This window comes from Carcharodon carcharias, chromosome 15 (genome assembly GCF_017639515.1).
Source record: "Carcharodon carcharias isolate sCarCar2 chromosome 15, sCarCar2.pri, whole genome shotgun sequence".
NCBI lineage: Eukaryota > Metazoa > Chordata > Chondrichthyes > Lamniformes > Lamnidae > Carcharodon > Carcharodon carcharias.
Window position 1 is genome coordinate 29,175,743 of NC_054481.1, and position 26,541 is coordinate 29,202,283.

Genomic DNA, 26,541 nt, shown 5'->3' on the forward strand with positions numbered 1-26,541 from the left:
GAACAGCAGTGTCAATAAGAAAGGTGCCATCTACGTGACAATGTACCCATCTATAAGAAAAAGTGCCATCTAACTAATTGGGCTATCATTCAGCACTTGAAGCTGTGAATAAAAGTGTACTTGTATGTGACGCAGAGGCTTGTATTTACACAGCACCTTACATCATGCTGCATGTGCTCAACTCCTTCACTTACAATCAATTTGAAAATGTTATGCAGACAAAGAATACACATGAAGTGAAACCTATGTAGTGATACTATCTATTCAGAGTCTCATTGTGTTTACTGACTGTTAATGGGTTATGTGCTTGGGATCTCATAGGGTACATATAGAACAGGGTGCTCACATGGACAGCGATAGCATTATATAGATGTGCTAAGTAAACCGAATTGGTGCAGAGACGACAAACTGCACATATCAACTGACTCGGTATATGTGCTATGTGTATGGACAGAGGGAGCTATTGATTCAAAAGGCCATGGTGCACATTGTCTTAGGTCAGTCTCAGGGATTTATTCACACTCCAACACAATTTAAATGAGGAAATCGGTATAAAAATGAACAGAACTAGGATTAGACACAAACAACAAACCCATATTATCATGCTGTGATGTCTTGTCTAATTCATAGTGCCTACACTAAACCTAGGGTTGAATAAAGGCTCATTCATCCTAACGCAAACTACCACTTCTGTAACTAACTGTTTCTCTAGAACAACCAGTCATTAGGGTGAGGTGGGGCATGAATGTATATTTGAAGCTTGTGGGCTAAAAAATGTTGTAACTTTTAAAAAATTCTACATCAGTGTCTATGACCAGGTTGCAGTTCCTCCCCAAAACAATGAGCCTCAGAAGCTACACACTCAGTACTAACCAACTCCCATCTATTGCACAAGCCATATCCTTCACAGTAATATTTCGTGTTCCAGAATTTTACACCACACTCATAATATATTGTGATTACAACACAGAAATAGGCCATTCAGCCCATCCAGTTCATGCTGACATTATCTCTATTCATAACAAAATATTCCCAACTACAACTGCCCGCTCTGTTCAATTAAATTCAACCACCTCTACAACCTAATATTGAATGTTAACATAGTTTCCTTCTCAACTACTAACCTGGAAGTGAATTCTACAGCTTCTCAATTTTTGTGCAAGATTGGTTCTCCTACTCTCTGTTCTAAATCTCTTACATTCAATCTTGTATGTACAGCCTCTTGAGTATTGGAACCAATTTGTTTCTCTCGTGCCTGTCACATCCTTTCGTAAAGTTAAACACTTCTAACACATCTCTCCATAAACTGCACCATTCTAACACTAACCCTCTCTATAACACTAACCTCTCTCTACAAGCTTTCTGGAGCCAATTTTACTTGGCTCAGAACTTGCACAACCTTTATCTGTAATGACTGATGTGAAGGATGAATTTACTTCCTCTACCATTTCATCACCCTCCTTAATATTTCCACTCCCCCAAACAAGTCTGCCTCATCGCCAGCTTTACTGCTGCAGCTGAAACAATCCCTGTGACGGACCCGCACACTGACAGTAAACTGACTATAGTGAACCCACAGGTAAAACCAGCAGGTTTCTGGATCTCTAGGAGGTTAGTGTTATAGAGGGGGTTGGTGTGAGAACAGCGCAGCTTATGGAGAGATATGTTAGAAGCGTTTGAAGTTATGAAAGCATGTGACAAGGTAGAGAGAAATGAATTGGTTCCAATATTCAAGGATCCATATATATAAGATCGAATTTAGAGATTTAGAAGAGAGGGTAAGAGAACTAATCTTGCACAAAAATCATGAGGCTGTAAAATGATCAAGATCGGGGATCAAGATAGCTGCAACTATCAGCTGAACTGGGAAAAGCGATGACACTTGCATCACAACAACTGTCAGAAGAAGCTGCTTGGCTCTGGTCCTCTACGGCAATCAGTGGAGATTCAGCGCCAGTTAAATTAGCAGCCCACTGTTTTCAGTCAGGGGATATAAGATGGCCTCTCCGGGAGCTGGCCTCCCTCCTTCTGGTATGTCTAAATGAGTAACTGAACTGGATGGGCAACTTTCTCAGCAGCACTGATCAGATAAGTGTGCCTTATTGAAAAATCTAATGAGGGCTCCCTCTGGGAGGCACCCTCTGTTATCCCTGTTAATGCTGACCCCATGGAACGTCCACAGGAGGCTCAGTGTTCTCTTGAGACACTCCTGTCTAGGAAAGAGTTAAATCCTCCAAAAAGGCACTACATTGAGTGAATCACAGCAAGTTAAACACAGGAACAGGATGAGTCTTTTCAGCGCTTCAAATCTGTTCTGCCATTCAAGTATGATCTGTACTTGATTTACCTACTTTTGCCCTATGTCCCTTTATAACCTTACTCAAAAAAATCTATCAAACAAAAACAAAATCTATCAATCTCAGTCTTGAAAACTCCAATTGTCCCTGAGCAACCACAGCTTTTTTAATGATCAATTTCTAAATTTCCAACACTTTTTATGGGAAAGAGTGCTTCCTGATTTCATTTCTAAATGGCCTGGCTCTAATTTCAAAATTTTGTCCCCTTGTACTGGAACACCCCCCGCTAGAGGAAATAGTTTTCTCTATCTATCCTTTTGAATCCCTTAATCATTTTAGACTACCACAGTTGGATCACCCCGCAACCTTATAAAGGCAATTATAAGGGAATACAAGTGTATACAAGCTGTCTTCATCATTTAACCCTTAAACTAGAAGTGGACAGTGTTTGGGTGAACAGCAAGTTATCAGTACAGACAGCACTGAAGCTGATCAGTAATGTAGAAAATGGCAGCCAATGGCAAGCTTCCACAGACAATCAATGCAACAATGGCCAGATAATTTGTTTTTAGTGATGCCAGCTGGGGGATAAATATTGGCCAAGACACCAGGGAGATCTCTCTTACTCTCCTTCGATATAGTGTCAAGGGATCTCTTTCCTTCAGCCTGAGAAGGCAGATGTTGGCACTGGTATAACATCTCATCTGAAAGATGGCACTATTGACACTGCAACACCTCCACAGTACTGACCCTCTGACAGCACGACACTCTCTCAGTACTGACCCCTCTGACAGAGCAGCACTCCATCAGTACTGCCCCGCCAGCAGTGTAGCACTCCCTCAGGACTTACCCTCTGGCAGTGCAGCGCGCCCTCAGGACTGACCTTCCAACATTGCAGCACTCCCCCAGTACTGACTTTTCAACAGTGTTGCGATCCCTCAGCACAGCACTGGCAGTATCAGCCTGGATTAGGGGACTTGAACCCATGACCTTCTGTCTCTGAATGTGGGAATGGAGTGTTTAGGGAGGGAGGCTGTGTGGAAAATCTTAAGAAAATTGAAGAGATATTTGTGGGGTTAGCGGGTTGACTGGGGGATGTTGGTTTTTGGGGATTGGCTAAATAGACTGCAGATACAGTAATCTGGAACTGTCCCAGATGACCTGTTAGGGCACTGTCGACCAAGTGAATTACAAACTAGCCTGTGGATTGAGTGACATGTGAATTGCAATAGTTGTCACCATTACACAGGCTGATTTAACAATTACATGTTCAAATACCAGTTGGTAGCTTGAGGTTATATTATATTGGAACAATGGGTGCAAAACAGCCCACTGAATATTTCCCCGTAGCTGTCACCCTCTGCAAATAAATAGTGCAAGGTGTAACATTTAGTGATAAGTTATCCAGGCAGCACTCACAGGGTTAATAAGGCTCCAGCCCACGTCTCTCCAGTCAGAGGGGAGTGGCAATTACAGCTCCCTCCCCCTCTGTGAAAATCGCAGATTGCATTCATTAGCATTGGTTTTTTTTGCTAGATCCCTTGGAGGAATAGCGCGGAGCGGGGGAACAGTGAGATGCTGTTTGCTCCTTCCTGGCTCCCATAGTCTCTCTCTTTGAGCACCCAGTCCATACTCGCGCTGAGGCATCCTGCTAGTCTGAGGAGACCCCCAACACTCCACAAGTCACCACAACATGTTTGCTTTTCCTCACTGCATGAGGCGAGCAAGGTAAGATTGATTTTATGTCTCTCGCAGTTACTCAGCTCTGGATACTGCTTCCGTCTCTCTAAGCTATGGTCCATTAATTGAAACAAAATCTCTTGACAAAATAGCACGCGAGTCTTTTTCCAGAGGTTTTACTTCCAGTTGCGAAGGAAGGTCTCTTTGCACTCTAACTGAGCCACCGTGCACATTTATTAGAAAGCAGCAGCCTCCAAACGCTTCAGTACATTTCGTCCAGTACTGCACCAACATGCTGAGCTGCTATAAGCTCAAACATCTGAGTGGTATTAAACAAACCCCAAACCAGTCAAAGATCTAAAGCCCATGAAAGAGTTTAGCAGAATTTCAAAATTTATCAAGGAAAAGCTTCAGTAAGCGAATTAGAAAGCAGTAATGCACCAATCATTCGGGTGCAGATAAAACCTCGCTCCGGTATGCACAGTATGCTTGTTTTATAACAGATATGGTTTAGTCAGCAGGTTAAGGGATATTTACCATAAAACTGGAGTTACTGTTTATTCAGAGTATTGGTGCATTTATTTAGCACCATAAATCTAGAGAACACCAACATGTTGAAACATGATCGGATGCAAATGGACACAGAGCCAAAGAAGGCGGGGGGGGGGGGGGGGGGGGGGGATATTGGGTCATTAAAGGTTAAGTCAAAGAGGTGCGTTTCCAGGAGGTTCTTAAAGGAGACTAGAGAGATGGAAACCGGAGAGGTTTAAGGAGAGACTTTCCAGAGCTTAGGGTTTAGGCAGCTGAACGCATGGCCACCAATGTTGGGGCCAAGGAGTGAATGATACACGAAAAGCTGGATTGAGAGATATAGGTTGTAGAGCTGGAAAATGTTACAGTGATAGGGTGGGGTGAGGCCACATAGGGATTTAGAACATAAGAACCAGGAGCAGGAGTAGGCAATTCAGCCCCTCGAGCCTGTCCCACCATTCAATACGATCAGGGCTGATCTAATTGCAGCCTCAACTCCAATTTCCCACCCTCTCCCAATAAACTTTTAACCCGTTACTAAATTAAAAATCTGTCTATCTCTTCCTCAGATTTATTCAGTGTCCCGACATCCACTGCACTGAGGTAGTGAATTCCACAGATTCATGACCTTTTGAGAAAAGTAATTCCTCTTCAATTCTGATTTAAATCTACCACCCCTTAGCCTAAAACTATGGTTTCTCGTTCTAGAATGCCCCACAAGGGGAAACATTCGCTCCACATCAACTTTGTCAATCCCCTTTAGCATCTTATATACCTCAATTAGATCTCCTCTCATCCTTCTAAACTCTATTGAGTATAGGCCTAAACTGCTGAATCTCTCCTCATAAAACAAGCCCCACCTCTCTGGAATCTCAATCTAGTGAACCTCCTCTGAACCGCCTCCAATGCAACTACATCCTTCCTCAAGGGGATCAAAACTCTGCACAGTACTCCAGGTGCAGTCTCACCAATACCTTGTACAGTTGCAGCAACACTTCCCTATTTTTATACTCTATTCCCTTAGCAATAAATGCCAAAATTCCATTTGTCTTCCTTATTACCTGCTGTACCTGCATACTAGCTTTCAGCAATTCATGCATGAGGACACCCAGATCCCTCTACACTGAAACATTCTGAAGTTTCTCTTCATTTAAAAAGTAAGTCGCCTTTTTATTCTTCCGACTAAACCTTACACTTATTCACGTTAAACTCCATCTGCCAAATTTTGGCCCATTCACCTAACCTGCCCATATCCATTTGTAAATTTCTTATTTCTTCATTGCAACTTACTTTCCCACCTATTTTGGTGTCATTTGCAAATTTAGCTATAGTACCTTCTTTCCCTGAATCCAAGTCATTCATATAGATTGTAAATAATTGGGGCCCAAAGATCGAATTCTGTGGCATCCCACTAGTTACAGCTTGCCATCCAGAAAAAGACCCATTTATCCTGACTCTCTGCTTTCTGTTGGTTAGCCAATCCTCTATCCAAACTAATATATTACCCCTTTTTGAACACAAGGTTGAAAATTTTAAATTCATGGTGTAGCTGGGCCAGGAGTCAATGTAGGTCAGAAAACACATGGGTGACAGGTGAGCAGGACTTGGTCTGAGTTAGGACACAGGCAGCAGAGTTTAGGAGGAGCTCAAGTTTACACAGGGTGGAAAATGGGAGGTTGGCCAGGAGAGTAATGCTTTGAAGTAACAAGGACATGGATGAGGGTTTCAACAGCAGATGTGTTATGGCAGGAATGGAAACAGGTAATGTTGTAGAGAGAGATGTAGGGATGAAATTGTTGATGAGGAAATGGAGATCGTTTCTGGTCCCTGCCACAATGGTATCAGGTATCTCATTATTAACAAGAATTACTGTTATTCAGCATGGTAAGGGTCACACACTAAGTAACTGTACACAGCTACTGTTTATTCAGTGGGGTAAGCGTTAGTCAATAACAGCACAGAGATCCTGCTTATTCAGCAGAGTAAGGGTTACACGGGTTGGGAATGGAGTTTCTGTTTATTCTGTAGGGTAAAAATTATGGTATTAGTCATACTGGTAAATTAACAAGGCTGGTAAAGGAACAGGATAAGCCTGAATTACCAGCTGACCTTGCTTCAAGTGAAAAGGCGGGATTTTACAGGTAAAGGTGTAGCCTCACTGCCACGTACAAACACCAGGCTAAGGATCAGGTGCAGCAAGGATCTCCTTTTAGAATTAGATTTAAACATATTCTGATTGTTATTACAAATTGTGGGGAATTTATAACCATGCACTTTTAAGAAATGAATTAATCTGCCACAGAAAGTCATGGAAGTATTCCAGAGTATTCGAAAAGACAGGGAAACAGGAGACCTTCCTCAGACATATGGTAACAGAGACCCTAATTCCCCCAGATATAGGGCAACAAGAGGATTCACTCCTCCCAGACAGAGGGCCACAGGAGACCTTCACTACCCCCTGAGAGCAACAAGAGGACTTCACTCCCCCCAGGTACAGAGCAACAGTTCCTCAGAACAATAGGGAGACCATCCACTCCTCTACTGCAGGCAGTGAAATTGAGGATTCCTAGTTACAGTATTGGTGCTGTAGAGATTTTTCTTGGCAGTAGTTAGTGAATGTGGTGTCTGTAGGTTTTTTTTAAATAGACAGGGGATACTGTTTCTGTAGCTGCTGAAGAGAGTGGAATTTATAATAATGTTCTCATTACCTCAGGATGGTATGCAGGGGTGGAGCTCGCTCCAGGAGCCAGTGAGTAGCAGAGGCCAATCTTTGGACAAGAGGGTTGAGAAAGAGTAAAGTAAACAAGTTTTTAGCTGCCACCGGCCTTTAATTAAAAAGTGGATCGCTCGACAGGAGTTTTTTTTTGTCTGAAGGTTTTCAGATGGATTTGGTCTGCGGATTTGACCCCAGTGTAATCCTTCACAAGGGTCAAGCTGCATTCAGACTGGAGCTGCCCAAATGGAGAATGTCAGATATGTCGACTGACTGCTGCCTCAGAACTCATTCATCTCAACTCCTCCCAGGCCAGACCCTCAGAGGGACATAATGCCAGAATTCTTATCGCACATGACATCATCCTGTTACCCCTCCCCCCTTCACCTTTTTCACCCACGTTAGTCCAGTTCCCTCACACTGTCACTCAGTAACACTTCTTCCCCCAGCACCCTGTGTTAAATGTAAAAGGAGTTTGTTGCCAGGGTTAGAATGGTGAAGATAAAGCCTCTACCTGCAGCCTTCACAGTTGAAACAAAACCTTGCTTAGAGGCAAAGCTAGTAGTGAGAACTGAGCTTCTGGTTAAATGAGGGAAGCCAAGGTTCAGTCGATGCAACAACTTTTTTGGAGGGTGAGGGTTGAATATAGTAACAGGAAATGAATTGGGCCATGTTTCACTACAGAGTAAGGAAGCTATAGAATGGATTTAATGCAGAATTACTCTGTAGTGTACAAATATAAGAAAACAAGTATAGAATGAAATGCGGAGGGATCAGGGAGATCAGAGTAGATAACCCAGAAGGGGTCAGCTGTGACTCAGCTAATATCACTTTTGCCTCTGATTCAGAAGGTTGTGGATTCAAGCCCCAAATCCAGAGACTTGAACACAAAATCTAGACCGGCACTCCTAGTACAGTACTGAGGGAGTGCTTACTGTCAGAGGTCCCATCTGCTTTCTCAGGTGGATGTACAGAGGTACAGGAGTAGGCCATTTAGCCCCTCAAGCTTGTTCACCATTCAATGAGAGCATGGCTGATCTGCAACCTAACTCCATATACCTGCCTTTGCCCCAACAGAAATCTATCAATCTCAGCTTTAAAATTAACAATTGATTTAGCATTAATTGTCACAAGTGGAAGAGAGTTCCAAACTTTTACCATTCTTTGCATGTAAAACTGTTTTCTCATTTCTGGTCTGGCTCTAATTTTTGGACTATGCACCCTAGTCCTAAACTCCCCAGCCAGGGGAAATAGTTCTCCTCTGTCTAACCAACTGTTCCCCTTAATATCTTGAACACTTCAATCAAATTACCCATTAACCTTCTAAATTCCAGGAATACAACCCTAGTTTATGTAATCTCTTCATAATTTAACCCTTCGGAGTCTAGGTATCATTCTGGTAAATCAACGTTGCACCTCTTCCAAAATCAATATATATCCTTCCTAAGGTGTGGTGCCCGGAACTGCTCACAGTACCCCAGGTGTGGTCTAACCAGAATTTTGTATAGCTGAAGCATGACTTCACCTTTGTTGTATTCTAGCCTCCTAGATATAAAGGCCAGAATTCCATTAGCCTTTTTGAATATTTTCTGTACCTGCGCATCACATTTTAATGATCTATGCACCTGTCCCATAAATCTCTTTGGATTTCCACTTTTTCTTTCTTCTCACTATTTAGAAAATATCCTGATCTATCCTTTTTAGGTCTAAATTGGATGATCTCTCATTTGTCTTCAATGAAATCCATTTGCCACAGTTTTCTCCATTCACTTAATCTATCAATATTGCTTTGTAATTTTATAATGCCATTTACACTGCTTACAATATTGACTATCTTTGTGTCATCGGCAAATTTAGATACATGGCTTTCCATCCCATCATCTAAGTCATTAATAAATACAGTGAATACTGTAGTTTACACCCCAACACCATTAGTCTCATCCTGTCAATTAGAGTACCTTGCCATTATCCCTTCTCTCTGTCTTCTGCCTGTCAGCCCATGTTCTAATATGTCAATAATGTATCAAGAATTCCATGAGATACAATTTTAGCGAACAGTCTAGATCGATTCCTGGAATGAAAGGGTTGTCCTCTGAGAAAAAGTTACATAGGATATACCTATATTCTCAGGAGTCTAAAAGAATGAAAGGCGATCTCACTGAAACATTAAGATTCTGTGATGGCTTGACAGGATAGATGTTGAGAGGCGGTTTCATCTGGCTGGAATGTCAAGAACATGGGGGTGGAGTCTCAGACTAAGGGTTTGGCTGTTTAGGACTGAGATGAGAGATTTCTTTACTCAAGAGTTGTGAACCTTTGGAATTCTGCACCCCAGAGAACTGTGGATTTTCGGTCATTGAGTATATTTAAGACTGAGATTGAAATAGAATTGATTCTCTTAGAATTTAAAGATAAGAGGATATGGGGATTGTATGGGGAAGTGAAGGTGAGTTCAAGAATCAATATTGAATAGGGGAGCAACCTCGAAGGCCTGTATGACCTACACCACCCATTTTTAATATTTTCTTATGAGGGACTTTATCAAATGCCTTCTGGAAGCCCATATAAATAACATCCATAGACATTCTCCTGTCCAATATTTTAGTCAAAATTTAATAAGGCTTGATCCACCCTTTACAATCTATGCTGGCTCTCTGATCAGCTGAAAATGTTCAATAAATAAAAGATCACATGACACTATTTCAAAGAGCAGGGGAGCTCTGCCTGGTATCCTGGGCCAATATTTATCCCTCAAACTACGTTACTAAAACAGAACATTTGTCGCATTGTGGCAGGATCTTCCTTGGGCAAAGTGGCTGCATTTCAAAAAATAATTGTCAGTAATGCGCTTTGGGATATCAAAGGATGAGAAAGGCGCTGTATAAATGCAAGTTCTTTCAGCACCGGTGCAGTTGTATTGCACTGAATGCCTTCCTTCTATAGTTTCAAATTCGATGTTAAATAGCAATTCATGGTGATCAAACTGCCTGCATTATTGGTCAATTGCAGCATAGGCCCAGTATCTCTGTTTTGCTTTCAGGCTGGTGTTTAGGTTCTGAGCACACATTGGAAGAGGTTGGTGAAGGAGTAACAAGGGGCTGGGGTTCCCTGGGTCATATGACAATAGATCTAGGCAGAGAACTCTCAAGGCTACAACCATTTTTTTTGTTTATAGTGATAAGAACAAATGTGCCAAAATTGAACCTTAAGTGAAATGCCATGTCAGCAAACCTTTTCCCCATTGCTACCAAGGCCTATTAGAGCTCAGAACAGGTATCACAGGCAGCTAGCATGGCAAAGAATAAAATTCTCACTTCAAATTAGTATTGGATTATTAGCAAAGGGAGTTGGGATCCATCTCAACCAGACTATTAGAAAGCAGATGAATGCTTTAGTCGGTATTCAACCTGCTCCCACTCAAACTCCCTCAGACTGACATGTAACAAAGCCCCACACTTTCCAGTCAGCTCACTACACCTGTGCCTCATTGACCATCAAACTGGAACTGACGACCGCGCCACCCCACCACAACCTCCCGAGCCATAGTACACTCTGCTGGGACCGTATATACATTACAGACACAGTACTATGTACATTGCATAAACAAGCATACAGGATCTTTGGTATATCGTATAAAGCAAGAAATTTATGCTAAGCCTTTATAAATCACTGGTTAGACCCTGGCTGGAGTATTGCATCTAATTCTGGGCACCACTTTAGGAAGGATGCTCGAGAGGGTGCAGAGATTTACTAGATTGGTACCAGGGATAAGGAGCATACAGGGTAAAATAAGGCAGAAAAGGAAAGCTTATATCAAACATTGAGAAATTAATACTAGAAAAAGCAGAGAGGAGTGTAGAAAGTGCAGGGGTGAAATCAGAAAGGAAATTAGGAAAGCAAAGAGGTCATGAAAAATTGTTAGCAAGTAAAATCAAGGAGAACTCAAAAATGTTTTTATCAATACATTGAGTAAAAGGATAACTAAGGAGATTAGTGCCCATATAAGACCAAAAAGCCAATCTATGTGTAGAGATGGAAGATGTGGGTATGGTTCTTAATGAATACTTTGCATCTGTTTTCACAAAAGAGGGGGATGATGCAGACATTGTAATTAAGGGGGAGGTGTATGAAATATTGGATGTGATAAACATAGGGAGAGAGGAAGTATTAAGTGGATTAACATCCTTGAAAGTGGATAAATCACCAGGGCCAGATGAAATGTATCCCAGCCTATTAAAATAAGTCAGTGAGGAAATAACAATGCTTGGAACATCATTTTCCAATCCTTACTGGATGCAGGTGCGGTGCTGGAGGACTGGATGACTGCTAATGTTGTACCTTTGTTTTAAAATAGAGCGAGGGATAGGCCGAATAATTACAGGCCAGTCAGTCTAACTTTGGTAGTGGGCAAATTATTGGAATAAATTCTGAGGGACAGGATAAACTGTTACTTAGAAAGGCACAGAATAATCAAGGACAATCAGCATGAATTTGTTAAGGGAAGATCATGTCTGACTAACTTGATTGAATTTTTTGAGGAGGTAACAAGGAGGATTGATGAGGATAATGCAATTGATATGGTCTACATGGATTTTAACAAGGCTTTTGACAAGGTCCCGCATGGCAGACTAGTTAAAAATAAATAAATAAAAGCCCATGGGATCCAGGGAAATATAGCAAGCTAGATACAAAATTGGTTCAGTGGTAGGAAACAAAGGTCTACCTAGAGAAGTGTGAGGTGATGCATTTGGGGAGGTCAAACTAGGCAAAGGAATACACAATAAATGGGAAGGTATTAAGGTGTAGAGGAAATGAGGGACCTTGGTGTGCATGTCCACAGATCCCCGAGGTAGCAGGGCAGGTCAAAAAGGTGGTTAAGAATGCATATGGAACATTTTCCTTTATTAACCGATGCATAGAATAGAAACGCAGGGAGATTAAGCTGGAGTTATATAAGACACCAATTAGATCACGACAGGAGTACCGCATGCAGTTCTGGTCACCTCATTACGGAAAGAATGTAATTGCACTGAAGAGGATACAGAAGAGATTTATGAGGATGTTGCCAGGACTGGAAAATTGCAGCTATGAGGACAGTATGGATAGTCTGGGTTGCAGGAAAGACAGTGGAACAGCAATGGCAGGAGTTTCTGGGAGTGATTTGGGAGACACAGCAAAAATTCATCCCTAGGAAGAAGAAGCATACTAAAGGGAGGACGAGGCAACCATGGCTGACAAGGGAAGTCAGGAACAGCATAAAAGCTAAAGAGAAAGCATACAATGTGGCGAAGAGCAGTGGGAAACCAGGGGATTGGGAAGCCTACAAAGACCAACAGAGGACAACTAAAAGAAGATTAAATATGAGGGTAAGCTAGCCAGTAATATAAAAGATTGCAAGAGTTTTTTTTAGATATATAAAGGGTAAGAGAGAGGCAAAAGTGGACATTGGGCTGCTGGAAAATGAAGCTGGAGAAGTAATAGTGGGGAACAAAGAAATGGCGGAGGAACTGAATAGGTACTTTGCATCAGTCTTCACGGTGGAAGACACGAGTAACATCCCCAAAGTTCAAGAGATTTGGGGGGCAGAGGTGAGTATGGTGGCCATTACCAAGGAGAAGGTGCTAGGAAAACTAAAAGGTCTGAAGGTGGATAAATCACCTGGACCAGATGGATTATACCCCAGAGTTCTGAAGGAGATAGCTGAAGAGATGGTGGAGTCGTTAGTGGTGATCTTTCAGGAATCACTGGAGCCAGGGAGGGTCCCAGAGGACTGGAAAATTGCTAATGTAACCCCCCTGTTTAAGAAGGGAGTGAGGCAAAAGACGGGAAATTACAGGCCGATTAGCCTGACCTCGGTCGTTGGTAAGATTTTAGAGTCCATTATTAAGGATGAGATTTCAGAATACTTGGAAATGCATGGTAAAATAGGGCAACGTCAGCATGGTTTCATCAAGGGGAGGTCATGCCTGACAAATCTGTTAGAATTCTTTGAGGAGGTAATGAGTAGGTTAGACAAAGGAGAGCCAATAGATGTTATCTACTTGGACTTCCAGGAGGCCTTTGACAAGGTGCCGCACAGGAGGCTGCTCAGTAAGAGAAGAGCCCATGGTGTTAGAGGCAAGGTACTAGCATGGATAGAAGATTGGCTATCTGGCAGGAAGCAGAGAGTAGAGATAAGGGGGTCCTTCTCAGGATGGCGGCTGGTGACGAGTGGAGTTCCGCAGGGGTCAGTGTTGGGACCACAGCTTTTCACTTTATACATTAATGATCTAGATGAAGGAACTGAGGACATCCTGGCTAAGTTTGCAGATGATACAAAGATAAGTGGAGGGACAGGTATTATTGAGGAGGCGGGGAGGCTGCAGAAGGATTTGGACAGGTTAGGAGAATGGGCAAAGAAGTGGCAGATGGATACGACGTGGGGAAGTGTGAGGTCATGCACTTTGGTAGGAAGAATAGAGGCATAGACTATTTTGTAAATGGGGAAAGAATTCAGAAATCTGGAGCGCAAAGAGACTTGGGAGTCCTAGTCCAGGATTCTCTTAAGGTTAACTTGCAGGCTGAGTCAGTAGTTAGGAAGGCAAATGCAATGTATTTCAAGAGGACTTGAATATAAAAGCAAGGATGTGCTGCTGAGTCTTTATAAGGCTCTGGTCAGACCACATTTAGAATATTGTGAGCAATTTTGGGCCCCGTATCTCAGGAAGGATGTTCTGGCCCTGGAGAGGGTCCAGAGGAGGATCATGAGAACGATCCCAGGAATGAAAGGCTTAACATATGAGGAACGTTTGAGGACTCTGGGTCTATGCTCGATGGAGTTTAGAAGGATGAGAGGGGATCTGATTGAAACTTACACAATACTGAAAGGCCTGAATAGAGTGGATGTGGGGAAGATGTTTCCATTAGTGGGAGAGACTAGGACCCGAGGGCACAGCCTCAGAGTAAAGGGAAGACCTTTTGGAACAGAGATGAGGAGAAACTTCTTTAGCCAGAGAGTGTTGAATCTATGGAATTCATTGCCACAGAAGGCTGTGGAGGCCAGGTCACTGAATGTATTTAAGACCAAGATAGATAGATTCTTGATTGGTAAGGGGATCAAAGGTTACAGGAGGAAGGCGGGAGAATGGGGTTGAGAAACTTATCAGCCATGATTGAATGGCGGAGCAGACTTGATGGGCCGAAGGGCCTAATTTCTGCTCCTATATCTTATGGTCTTATGGAACAGAGGAGGCTGAGGGAAGATTTGAATAAGGTGTACAAGGTTGTGAGGGGCCTGGATAGAGTGGATGGGAAGGACCTATTTCCCTTAGCAGAGAAGTCAGTGACTAAGGAGTATAGATTTAAAGTGATTGGTAGAAGGATTAGAGGGGAAATGAGGAAAGTTTTTGAGAAAGAAAGTGAGGAATAAGGGTGGTAGGCTTCTGGAACTCTCTGCCTAACAAGGTAGTAGAGGCAGAAATCCTCAACTCATTTAAAAGGTGCCTGGGATATGCACCCAAAATCCCATAACCTGCAGGACTATGGACCAAGTGCCAGAAAATGGGATTAGGCTGGAGGTGCTCATTTTTCAGCCAGCGCAAACTCGATGGGCTGAGTGCCGTAAACTTTTCTACATTTTCTAAATTTTCTAAATATCTGAAAAGGAGGAATGTGCAAGGATGTGGGGAGAGGCTCGGTGAGTGGTAGTACATGAGTTGCTCCTTAGGAGGCCCAGCACGGGCAGTGAGCTAAATGGCCTTAGAAATATAGAAAATAGGAGCATGAGTAGGTCATTTGGTCCTTCAACATAATCATGGCTGACCCTCTATCTCAATGCCATACTTCCGTTCTCTCCCCATACCCCTTGATGCCTTTCGAGTCCAGAAATCTATCTATTTCCTTTTTAAATATATTCATTGACTTGGCCTCCACAGCCTTCTGTGGTAGAGAATTCCACAGATTCACCACCCTCTGAGTGAAGAAGTTTCTCCTCACCTTAGTCCTAGAGGTGGTGGCATCGTGATATTGTCACTGGATTAGTAATCCAGAGACCCAGGGTAATGCTCTGGGGACCTGGGTTCGAATCCCATCATGGCAGATTTGAATTTTTAAAATCTGGAATTAAAAGTCTGCTTATCACCATGAAACGATTGTCATAAAAACCCGTCTAATTCACTAATACCCTTTTAGGGAAGGAAATCTGCTGTCCTTACCTGATCTGGCCTAGATGCGACTCCAGACTCTCAGCAATGCGGTTGACTCTTAAATGCCCTCTGAACAAGGGTAATTAGGGATGGACAATAAATGCTGGCCTAGCCAGCAATGCCCACATCCCCTGAACGAATAAAAAAAAACAGCCTACCCTGTATCCTGAGACTGTGACCCCTTGTTCAAGACTCCTCCCAGCCAGAGGAAACATCATCTCTGCATCCAGTCTGTCCATCCCTGTCATAATTTTATATGTTTCAGTGGCATCCCATCTCATTCTTCTAAACTCCAGTGAATACAGGCCTAACCAGCCCAATCTCTCCTTATGCAACAATCCTGCCATTCTAGGAATCAGTCTGGTGAACCTTTGCTGCACTCTCTCTATGGTAAGTGTATCCTTTTATGAGGTAATGAGATCAAAACTGCACACAGTACTCTACGTGTGGTTTCACCAAGGCCCTGTACAACTACAGTAAGACATTCTTGCTCCTGTACTCAAATCCTCTCGCAACGAAGGCCAACATACCATTTGCTGCCTTAACTGCTTGCTGCACCTGCAAGCTTGCTTTCAGTGGCTGATGTATAAGGACACCCAGGTCCCTTTATACGTCAACATTTCCCAATCTATCACCATTTAAATAATACTCTGCCATTCTGTTTTTCCTACCAAAGTGGATAACTTCACACTTATCCACATTACACTGCACCTGCCATGTATTTGCCCACTCACTCAACCTGTCTAAATCACCTTGAAGCCTCTTAACACCCTCCTCACTGCTTATATTCCCACCAAGTTTTGTGTCATCAGTAAACTTGGAAATATTACATTTGGCTCCCTCATCCAAATCATTGAAATATATTGTGAAAGCTGGGGCCCACGCACAGACCCATGTGGTACCTCACTAGTCACCACCTGCCGCTCCGAAAAAGACCCCTTTATTCCTCCTCCCTGTTTCCTGTAACAATTCTGTGCTGTAGCGATTCTATTAGGGACTCCAGTTATATTGAGACTTGAGAAGCTGGGATTATTCTCCTTAAGAGAAGTTAAGAAGTGGTTCAAAATCATGAAAAATTTTGATAGAATAAATTAAGATAAACTATTTCCAGTGGTGGAAGGGTCCGTAAGCAGAGAACACAGATTTAAGGTAATTGGCAACAAAAGCCAAAGGGTGGATGAGGGTTTTTACTTTTTTTGCAGTGGTTCTATACAGTAGAAGCAGCAATGCTAGAAATGCAGACACAGTTGGTCATTGGCTGGGATAAAACCAGACAGAGGCTTTTTTTCTTTAATTTGTTCTTGTGATGTGGGTGTTGCTGGCAATGCCATCATTTATTGCTCTTCCCTAATTGCCTTCGAAGGTGGTAGTCAGCCACCACCTTGAACTACTGTAGTTCTTATGGTGTGGGTACACCCACAGTGCATTTAGGGAGGGTGTTTCAGAATTTTACCCAACGACAGTGAAGGAACGGCGATATAGTTCCAACTCAGGATGGTGTGTGATTTGGAGAACTTGCAGGTGGTTCCCATGCATCTGCTGCCCTTGTCCTAAGTAGACGTCGCATGTTTGGAAGGGGCTGTCAAAGATTCTCTTGTTGGAGATGACTATTGCCTGACACTTAAGTGACCAGTAACATTTGAGCCTCATCAGTCCATTGTTGATTAATGCAGGCTCCACCTGCTTCAGTATCTGAGGAGTTGCAAATGGTGCTGAACACATCAGCGAACATCCCCACTTCTGACCTTATGATAGAGGGAAGGTCATTGATTCAGCAACTGAAAATGGTTCAGCTTATGACACTGCCCTGAGGAACTCCTGAGGAGATACCCTGACACTCAGGTGATTGGTCCCCAACAACCACAACCATCTTCCTCTGTGCTAGGTATGACTGCAATAAGTGGAGAGTTTCCCTCCTTATTCCCATTGACTTCAGTTTTTCTAGAGCTCCTTGATGCCACACCAGGTCAAATGCTGCCTTGATGTCAAGGGCTGTCACTCTCACCTCACCTTTGGAATTCAGCTCTTTTGTCCATGTTTGGACTAAGGCTGTAATGATATCTGGTGCTGAGTGGCCCTTGCAGAACCCAAACCAAGCATCCATGAGCAAGTTATTGCTGAATAGGTATCACTTGACGACACTGTCAATGACAGCCTCCATCATTTTGCTGATGATTGAGATTAGACTGATGGGGTGGTAATTGGCCAGATTGGATTTGTCTTGCTTTCTGTGGACAGGACATACCTGGGCAATTTTTCACATTGTCAGGTAGGTGCCAGTGTTGTAGCTGTACTGCAACAGCTTGGCAAGGGCTGTGGTTAATTCTGAAGCACAAGTCTTCAGTGCTATAGCAGGGTTGTTGATAGAGTCCATTGCCTTTGCTGTATTCAGTACTTTCAACCCTTTCTTGATGTCACATGGAGTGAATCAAATTAGCTGAAGACTGACATCTGTGATGGTGAAGACCTTGGGAAGGCAAAGATGGATCATCCGCTTGCCACTTCTGGCTGACGATGATTGCAAATACTTCATCCCTGTCTTTTGCGTTGATCTGTTGAGCACCCATCATTGAAGATGGGGGGCCTCCTCCTTCAGTTAGTAGTTTAATTGTCCACCACCATTCATGACTGGATGTAACAAGACTGCACAGCTTTGATCGGATCCATTGGTTGTGGGATCATTTAGATCTTGCATGCTGCTTCTGCTGTTTAACAGCATGTAGTCCTGTGTTGTCACTTCACCATATTGGCATCTTATTTTTAAGATATGCATGTTGCTGTTCCTGGTATGCTCTCCTACAGTCCTCACTGAACAAGGGTTGATTCCTTGGCCTGAAGGTAATGGTAAAGTGCGGGATGTGCGGGACCATAAGGTTACAAATTGTGGTCGAATGCAATTCTGCAGATGATAGCCCACAGTCCCTCATGGAAGCCCAGTTTTGAGCTGTTATGTCCGTACTGAATCTATCCCATTTATCTCGGTGATAGTGACACACAACATGATGGACACATCCTCAATGTGAAGACAGAACTTCGTCTCCACAAGGACTGGGTGATAGTCACTCTACCAATACTGTCATGGACTGTGACTGGTAGACAAGGGAGGATGAGGGCAAGTAGTTTCTTCCTCATATTGGTTCTCTCACCACCTGCTGCAGGCCCAGTCTGGCAGATGTATCCTTCAGAACTTAGCCAATCGAGGTGCTACTGAGCCACTCATGATGGACATTGAAGACACCACCCAGAATACATTCTTTGCCCTTGCTACCTTCACTGCTTCTTCCAGCTGGTGCTCAACATGGAAGAGTACTTATTTATCAGCCGAGGGAGGGGAATTAAGTGGTAATCAACAGGAGGTTTCCCTGTCTGTATTTGACCTGATGCCATGAGACTTAATGGGGTCCAGAGTCAATGTTGAATCATCCTAGGGCCACTCCCTCCTGACTATATACTGCTGTGATACAAATACCCCTAGGTCTGTCCTGCCTGTGGGACAGGAAATAACACAAGGATGGTGATGGAGGAGTCTAGGACGTAGGCATGCTCACTGATTCATAACTTACAGCCAACATCAGGCTGTTGCTTGACTAGCCTGTGGAATAGCGCTCTCAATTTTGACACAGGTCTCCAGATATTAGTGAAGAGAGCTTTGCAGGGTCAACTGGACAGGATATGCCTTCGCCGTTTCCAGTGCCTAGGCAATTTCAGGTAGAACGCTCAGTTTTATTCTTCTTTGAATTTTCTGTAGCAGTTTGATGCAACAAAGTGGCTTACTAGGCCATTTGAGGGCAGTTGAGAGTCATCCACATTGCTGTGGGTCTGGAGTCACATGTAAGCCAGACCAGGTAAGGATGGCAGATTTTCTTCCTTAAAAAGAACTTTAGTGAATCAGATGAGTTTTTATGACAATCCAGCAGTATTTTTGATAAATTTTAAGAAAGACAAATTGCTTCATGGTCACCATTACCAGGACTAGCTTTTTATTCAAGATTTATTAATTAATTGAATTTAAATTCCACTAGCTGCCGGGATGGAATTTGAACTCATGTCTCCAGAACATTAGCCCAGGCCTCTTTTGCTAAATTATCACTATGCTTCCACTGATCAGAAGGGTGATCCAGGGACCCTACTTTATTCTTTTGGTGTTGTCTATTTCGCATATGCTCATTTTTGTTGCGTCTCTTCATGCTACTGATGCTTTTAAGAGAAGCTCAATAGTACATGAAGGAGAAAGGAATAAAAGGATTTGCAGAGGGGATTAGATGAAGTAGGATGGGAGGAGGCTCATTTGAAGCATAAATACTAGCATGGACACAACGAACCAAATGGCAGCCTCCTGTATCATTCTATGATTTTATTAGTTGCAGATACAGCCTGCACTCTGCTGAATGCAGATCCTGACTGATTTGCATGGAGGAATCTTTCCACTATCCCACTTCCTGTTACACAAGAGTTGCCAGGGTTGGAACAGGAAGTTCTCCACAGCTTGGCTGTGTCTGCCCTACACCAACGCAATGAAAAGCAGCATCTCACATTACAGCAAACATCTTGAAACATTCCCTTGGAAAAATAAGCCAGAGGCTGTGGCAATGTTATCTTACCCTGAGGTACAGCACACATACATATTGTTTTTGGAAGGATGGAGAGCATTGAGGGAGGCTATGGGGAAGATCATACTGTCAGGCTGTACATTCCTCAGGCCTCTGGAGACCCACATGCACACCACCGTGTCACCATCACATAGAATTCCCTTCAAGACCAAACCAATTATGCAAAATAGTTACACTGGTGTGCGTGCAACATGTAACAGGAAGCAACTAACTGAAAAAAAGCCACTGGTCCAAACAACATGCCTCCTTCTCACCATATACCTTCAATTCCAATCTCTCTGGAAATGCTGTCAACTGTCTATGGAACCCATTGCTGCTGGAATTTGCAATAACCTCCTCTGGTAACTTACTCCAGTGCTCTCTTTGGATCCACCCATCTCCCTTTCTACCTGCATTACTTCCCTGTCCCACCACCACCCCACTCAATGCAGCTCTGCTCACTTAAGCTCCCCCGTCCCTGATAGACAGTCAGCTTCATTCAACTTCACTCCCATTCCTCAGTTATTAAGCTGCTCAGCCCTCAAACATTCACCACGCCCCTGAGGAAATAGACAGCTCTTCCAAATCTCTTCTTCCCTGAGGAGTATTACAGGCATTTGGTTATTCCCTTCCCCACCAGAGTACAGGGGCTCACTAAGTTCTAGTTTAGGTGCAACTTTATATCTGAGGATCCTTTCACCAAATAGGATCTATGCCTCTGACAGGGGTTCCCAAACCATAAGCAGCAACCCCCAGTGGTGTTGCAGGATGAGATTTGGGGTTGTGAGCTTCAAAGCCATAAGGACCCCAACTTGTAACTGACTAGAGTTAAGCACAGCCCATCTCCCTCCCACTTTCCTGTATCCAATATGTGCAAAGAATGGAGCATGTAGCAAACAGGACTGCAAAGAACCAAGTCCACAATCAACAGGGAAAGTCTCAGAGCTTGAAGCTCAGGACACACAATCTCATGCAGTTAATGGACTGGGAGCGCAGTTGGCTGTGGCCCTGGCTCAATTCTTCGCTGCAGTTTATTTAACATCTCAGGACCTAAAACCAGACCAGATGACCACATACTGGCCTCAGCATTCCCCTCACTCAGCCTTCAGCAGCCAGAACAGCTTCCACTTAGCAAAGTCAGGATGCAGCAGTCTGTGCCAAGGTGACCATCCAGCTCCAGCACAGACAGTCAGATTGGCTTTCAGGAGGCAGTGCTCAAAGGGCTTCAGACAGAGTAAAACAACAAAGAAATTCAGTTGATGCCAAATGCTGACTTTGGAAATTGAAAAGGCAGAGGGACTTTTCACATCAGCATTTAAAACACTGAAGGGAAAAGACTTTGGATTGACAGCTTCCTCCAGTCCCACAACCCTCAGATCTCTGTGCTCCTCCAATTCTGGCCTTGTGTAATTACTACGCTCCTGGTGGCCATACTTTCAGCTGCCTGGGCCCTAAAATTCCCTCCCTGAACCTCTCTGCCTTTCTCTCCACCTTTTTAGGATGCTCCTTAAAACCTCCCTCTTTGACCAAGACTTTGGTCATCTGCCATAATATCTCACATGGCTCACTATGGAATTTTGTTTGGTAATGCTCTTGTAGTGCCTTGGGATGTTTTACTAAGTTAATAGTTCCAAATAAATGCAAGTTGTTGTTATAAGTAAAACCCTTCAAGTTTTGTATATATGGAGTCATTGTCTGCAGGAAGATACAGTAATAGATTGAGAGATATTGACAAAAAATAAACACGAAACATTGCAATACTGGAGGCTGGCAGCACAAGAGTTTAACACCAGCTATTCACTCAGTATTCAAGCACCGTCTAAAACACAGATAAAAGACCCCTCCAACTGTTGAGCAGTCTTGGTACAGCTCACAATGGGGACAGGCCCACAGCAAAAGGCTGGAGTAAGATTGACTCTGATCAGCAATCCCGCTGAGGGCTTGTTATGGAAACTGCGAGGTTTGTGATTTGGGTGCTCACTCCTGCCATACAGAGCAGGATCCTGTTTTATAAATCCCAGCACTTTCAGCCCTTACTCTGCCCGTATTCACCTTCTCAAAACTTGCAAAGAGGCCCAGTCTCTCACATTGAGGGACATTTCACACAACAACCACTCACCACATGCTAATCCCACACACTCATGAGTTTTCAGGTCTAACAGATGTGTTGATATTTCTAATTCCATAGCTATGTTCGAGACTAAACTGAATTCCATGGAAACAACAGCTTATTCTGCTGAGATGGACTGTAAATCTGATATGGGGCATTCTGCTCTTAGTCACTGTCACCAGTTTGGCAGAGAGTAAAAGAAAATGTAAAGGGAGTGTGAGGCCAAGGTGGGAAGGCAAGTACCTGAATACTACCTGAGGTGCCTTCTTACAGATGAGACATTAAACCAGGATCCTATTTGCAGGTAGATGTAAAGGATCCCATTGCATTGTTTTAAACAGCAGCGGTGTTAACCCCCTATCCTGGGCAATATTTATCCCTCAACCAACATCACTAAAACAAATGATCTGGCCATTATCACATTGGTGTTTTATGGGATCTGGCAGTGTGCAAATTAGTTGCCATGTTTCCCTCCATAACAACTATGACTACACTTCAAAACGTAGATCTTTTTGCAAGGCACTTTGAAGTCCTGAGGTTGTTTAAAGGCACTATTATAAAAACAAGTCTTTTTTTTTCCTTTTTGTATGGCAGTGTTGCAACTGCTTGCTCCCATTATGACTGGCTCTGCCTGTGCTTCAACTAGAGAGGACACAGGAATTTTTTTAAAAAATGTCTTTTTTATTAATTCAATCTGTTACTGAACATTCCTCTTTCCTAACAGTCCCCTGATGTGGTCTGGAAATAGTGTGGAATGAATCAAAATTTCTAAAAATACTCTCTCCCCATGGAGAGAGAATGTTTCCCAATCTCAACCTCCTCCTCATTGCAGACACAAGACAGTTCCTGGCGGCACAGCCCTGCCCTGGCTTCTCTGTGGTTGAGGGATTAGAATGCAGCCTCTCCTTGGGAGGAAGGAACAGGAGTATATTCTCCCTTCTGACACTGCGAGGAAGCTCAGTGATTTTACCAACATGAGATCCTGACTTGCTGTGAGAGCCATTGCCCTTTTCACAGTCACCCCCCCCCACACACACACACACACACACACACACACACACCACCCCCCCCCCCCCTTTCCACTACTCAATAGAAGGGGTCATAGGAGCATTCCTGCAAACACTTAAAGCCAGAACAACGCTTCTGACATTCTGCAAACATTGAAGTCAGAAATATTCTTCTGTAGAGTTTTAAGTCTGTTAATATTCTGCTCAATTTTCAATAATTTTATTTTACAGATTGCATCTTTTGGGAACTGCCCTCCCCCCACCCCCAGCAACCACCCACCGATCAGATACCAAGCTAAGATTTCACAACACTACCCATTCCCCACCTCCCCATAACAGCAAATTCCCCATCCCCCTCCCCTCCTCAAAACATACAGCCCCTCCTCCCCCAAAACTCAGATCTCCCCTCCCTGAAACAAACAGCCCAACCTCACTACACCCCGCCCGCCCCCCTGAACACAGCCTGTACCCTTCCCCAACCCCCAAAAACAGTTCGCCCACCAAACTTAGCGCTGTCCATACCCTGTGAGATTGACTGTGCTTTTGCCCTTCTGCTCAAGCTGGTGTTCCTCGTACATTACACAGTTCTTGTCCCTCCCCTCTCCCTGCAGCACTGCATCCTCCTCTGTCTCTTCTCAGCCCCACACCCTTTCACCTCTTCCTTCATGCCCTTCTCCTCCCATTCCCCACACCCTTCCTCTCCCAATCCACAGTAAGATACCACCAGTGTACTTCCCTCCTTCTGTATCATCTTGGATTTTCCACAGCTTCCACTAACTGGCTGTACACAGGGTTGCTGCCACTAACTCTTTGGGAAGCTCCTTGTAATTCATTCCTCTCTGTCCCCACAGAGCTCAGAGCCCAATGATGAGGACCCCACGGCACAGTTTCCCTTGGCTAATCATCCTAGTGCTGCTAACGAAACTGGTCTCTGTGCTCTGCTGCCCAACCAAATGTAACTGCAACACTTCAGGAATGCTGTGGTGCATCAAGATGGGACTGTCCGCCATTCCTGAACACATCCCTCCCGACACCTCCAGCATCTATGCCTTTGAGAACTCCATTTCCACCCTGCACAAAGAGGATTTTGCGGGCCTGCAGGAACTGAAGCTCCTGCACCTGTCTCACAATAAAATCACAAGGCTGCCTCAGGAGGTCTTCCAGCCTCTCAGTGTGCTCTCCAACCTGGACCTGTCATCCAACCAGATAACTGAGATCACCAACAACACCTTCTCTGGGCTACAAGAATTGAAACGATTGTACCTGCAGCAAAACAAGATCAAGACCATTCACCCAGCAGCTTTCGACACACTAATGAAGCTAGTCGAGCTCAAGCTGCAGGATAACCTGCTCCATCGTCTTCCTCCTCTTCAACTTCCTACTCTCCTCCTGTTGGATCTCAGCAGAAATAACATCCCATATGCAGAACTCAGAAGCATCCAGGCACCCGAGATTGAATCTTTAAAGTTGGCTGGTCTTGGTCTCAGTACCATAGATGAAGACATGTTTAAGAGCATGAGGAATCTTCAGGAGCTGGATCTGTCAGACAATCAGCTGGTGACTGTGTCAGCCGCACTCCAGCACCTCAGCGAACTGACCTTTTTGAGTCTACGGGGAAACAACAAGATCTCTCACTTGAAGGGTGAGGACTTCAAGCACATTAGAAACCTTCAGAAACTGGACATCAGTGGGTTGAGTCTCAGGACCATTCCCGAGGGTTTCTTGGACCTCTTCCCCAACTTAAAGAGCCTCACAGCCGCCGAGAATCCCTACAACTGTGTCTGCCAGCTCAGCTGGTTTGTCCAATGGGTACGGGCGAACAATGCTCTCCTCCAGAGGTGGGAGGAGACACGTTGCCACTTCCCACCAGTCAATGCTGGCAAGCCACTCAACAGGTTAACACATAATGACTTTGGATGTCCCACTACCATCGTGCCCATCAGTGCCACAAGCACCACACGGTCACCACCAACCACAGCTAAGAAACCAACATTGGGTCACAAAGCCACACACCTGCCAGGACAACCATTGTCCTTCAATGGCGGAGCTACACTTGGAGCCATCACTGAAATAGATCAACAACTGAGCACAAAGGGACATCACTGCCTCTCCACAGAATGCCTCAATGGAGGCATTTGTCAACTGGATAAATATGGGCAACACACATGCATGTGTCGTGCTGGCTTCCATGGACCACTCTGTGAGGAAGCAAATGGTATTCTTGATCTCCAGGCTTCTCAGAAAAGCCTTGTGAACATTAGTCAAATAACCAGCACTTCAGTCACATTAAACCTAGAAGGTTTCAAACTCTCCCCAATTTACTACAAAGGGCTCCGGCTGACATACAAGAATTGGTCAGGCCTGGACCCCAGGCCAGTATCACTCAACATTCCAACGTCCCTGTCAACATACAGGATCCCAAGCTTGTGGCCCAACTCAACATATCAGATCTGTGTTGGAGCTCTGGGAGAGGCCAGCACTAAAGAAGAGCCTTGCGTAGTCGTACAGACACTGCCGATGACACAGTTGGCTCCGTTCACACAGGCGGAGGATAGTAACCTGACTAGTGTGATCTGGCCAGCAATCACAGGCATGTTCCTGGCTTTACTGCTGGCAGTTGTCATCACTCTCTACTGCCGGAAAAAGCAAAAAAACTCTGCCCAGGGAGGAGAATCACACGCTTATGATGTCGAAGGATTCAAACCCAGTCTACAGGAGGGAAATATCTCGTCCAGCACTTGGAAAGAACATGAATGCCTTGCTCTGCAAAGTGAAGTGCCATTAATCCAAGATCACCAAAGCAACAGTCCTAAAGCTTTGTGACCATCCCTTCATGGGGATTAATGTGGATTTCCAAAGCCTAATTGCAACTGTAAAACTTCATTGCTTCAATCAAAAAGTCCTTTCCTATCGAGAGTGGAATTGCACACAGCAGTCCTATTTCAATCTCTCCCAAGAAAATCCAGTAGGTATGAAGCCTAATCAATCTTGCCCAAGATTTCCTTACCCTGTTCTGTACACTTCAATCTGGGATATACTTATGGCATCCACAGAATCCCTGTGAAACCCCACCAAAGGAGGAGATCAAATCTTCCAAAGCATCGCTGTAAATATCACTAGTGCCACCTTCGTTATTCAGACAGCTATCTGCATGTATCAATATATGACTTGCACGGCCAGAATCTGAGTGGTTTAAATGTGTGGAGTTCATGGATAATGGTCCAGAGTTAACCACACCCCATAATGACTGTCGTCATTCCCCAACAGCTCTACAACGCAAGGGAAGAGAGCCAGTGATGGTCACACATGCACTTGCCACTAACTGGCCCACCATTAACTGCTGTATATTGCTGAGCCAAACTTAACCGAGCCAAGCACACAATGTATATGACAATATTTGTAAGCAAATAAATATTTTTCTAGAGAAGTGA

General features: G+C 43.9%; 2 protein-coding genes across 3 annotated transcripts in view; one reads left to right on the forward strand and one right to left on the reverse strand.

Moving 5' to 3' along the window:
* The window catches only part of LOC121288031 (coronin-7-like), a 174,754-nt gene that overhangs the window by 40,400 nt on the left and 107,813 nt on the right, over positions 1-26,541 (reverse strand). The gene's annotated exons all lie outside the window — the stretch shown is intronic.
* Positions 1,564-26,541, forward strand: LOC121288032 (vasorin-like). 2 transcript variants are annotated; one of them, XM_041206253.1, is made up of 3 exons: positions 1,564-1,579; positions 3,834-4,025; positions 23,962-26,541. In XM_041206253.1, the coding sequence occupies exons 2-3, from the start codon at positions 3,991-3,993 to the stop codon at positions 25,931-25,933; spliced, it is 2,007 nt and encodes a 668-aa protein (XP_041062187.1). In that variant the 5' UTR covers positions 1,564-1,579; positions 3,834-3,990; the 3' UTR covers positions 25,934-26,541. The 2 variants fall into 2 exon arrangements, with proteins under 2 accessions (XP_041062187.1, XP_041062188.1); XM_041206254.1 differs by lacking the exon at positions 1,564-1,579 and adding an exon at positions 6,903-6,999 and having other exon boundaries at positions 3,844-4,025.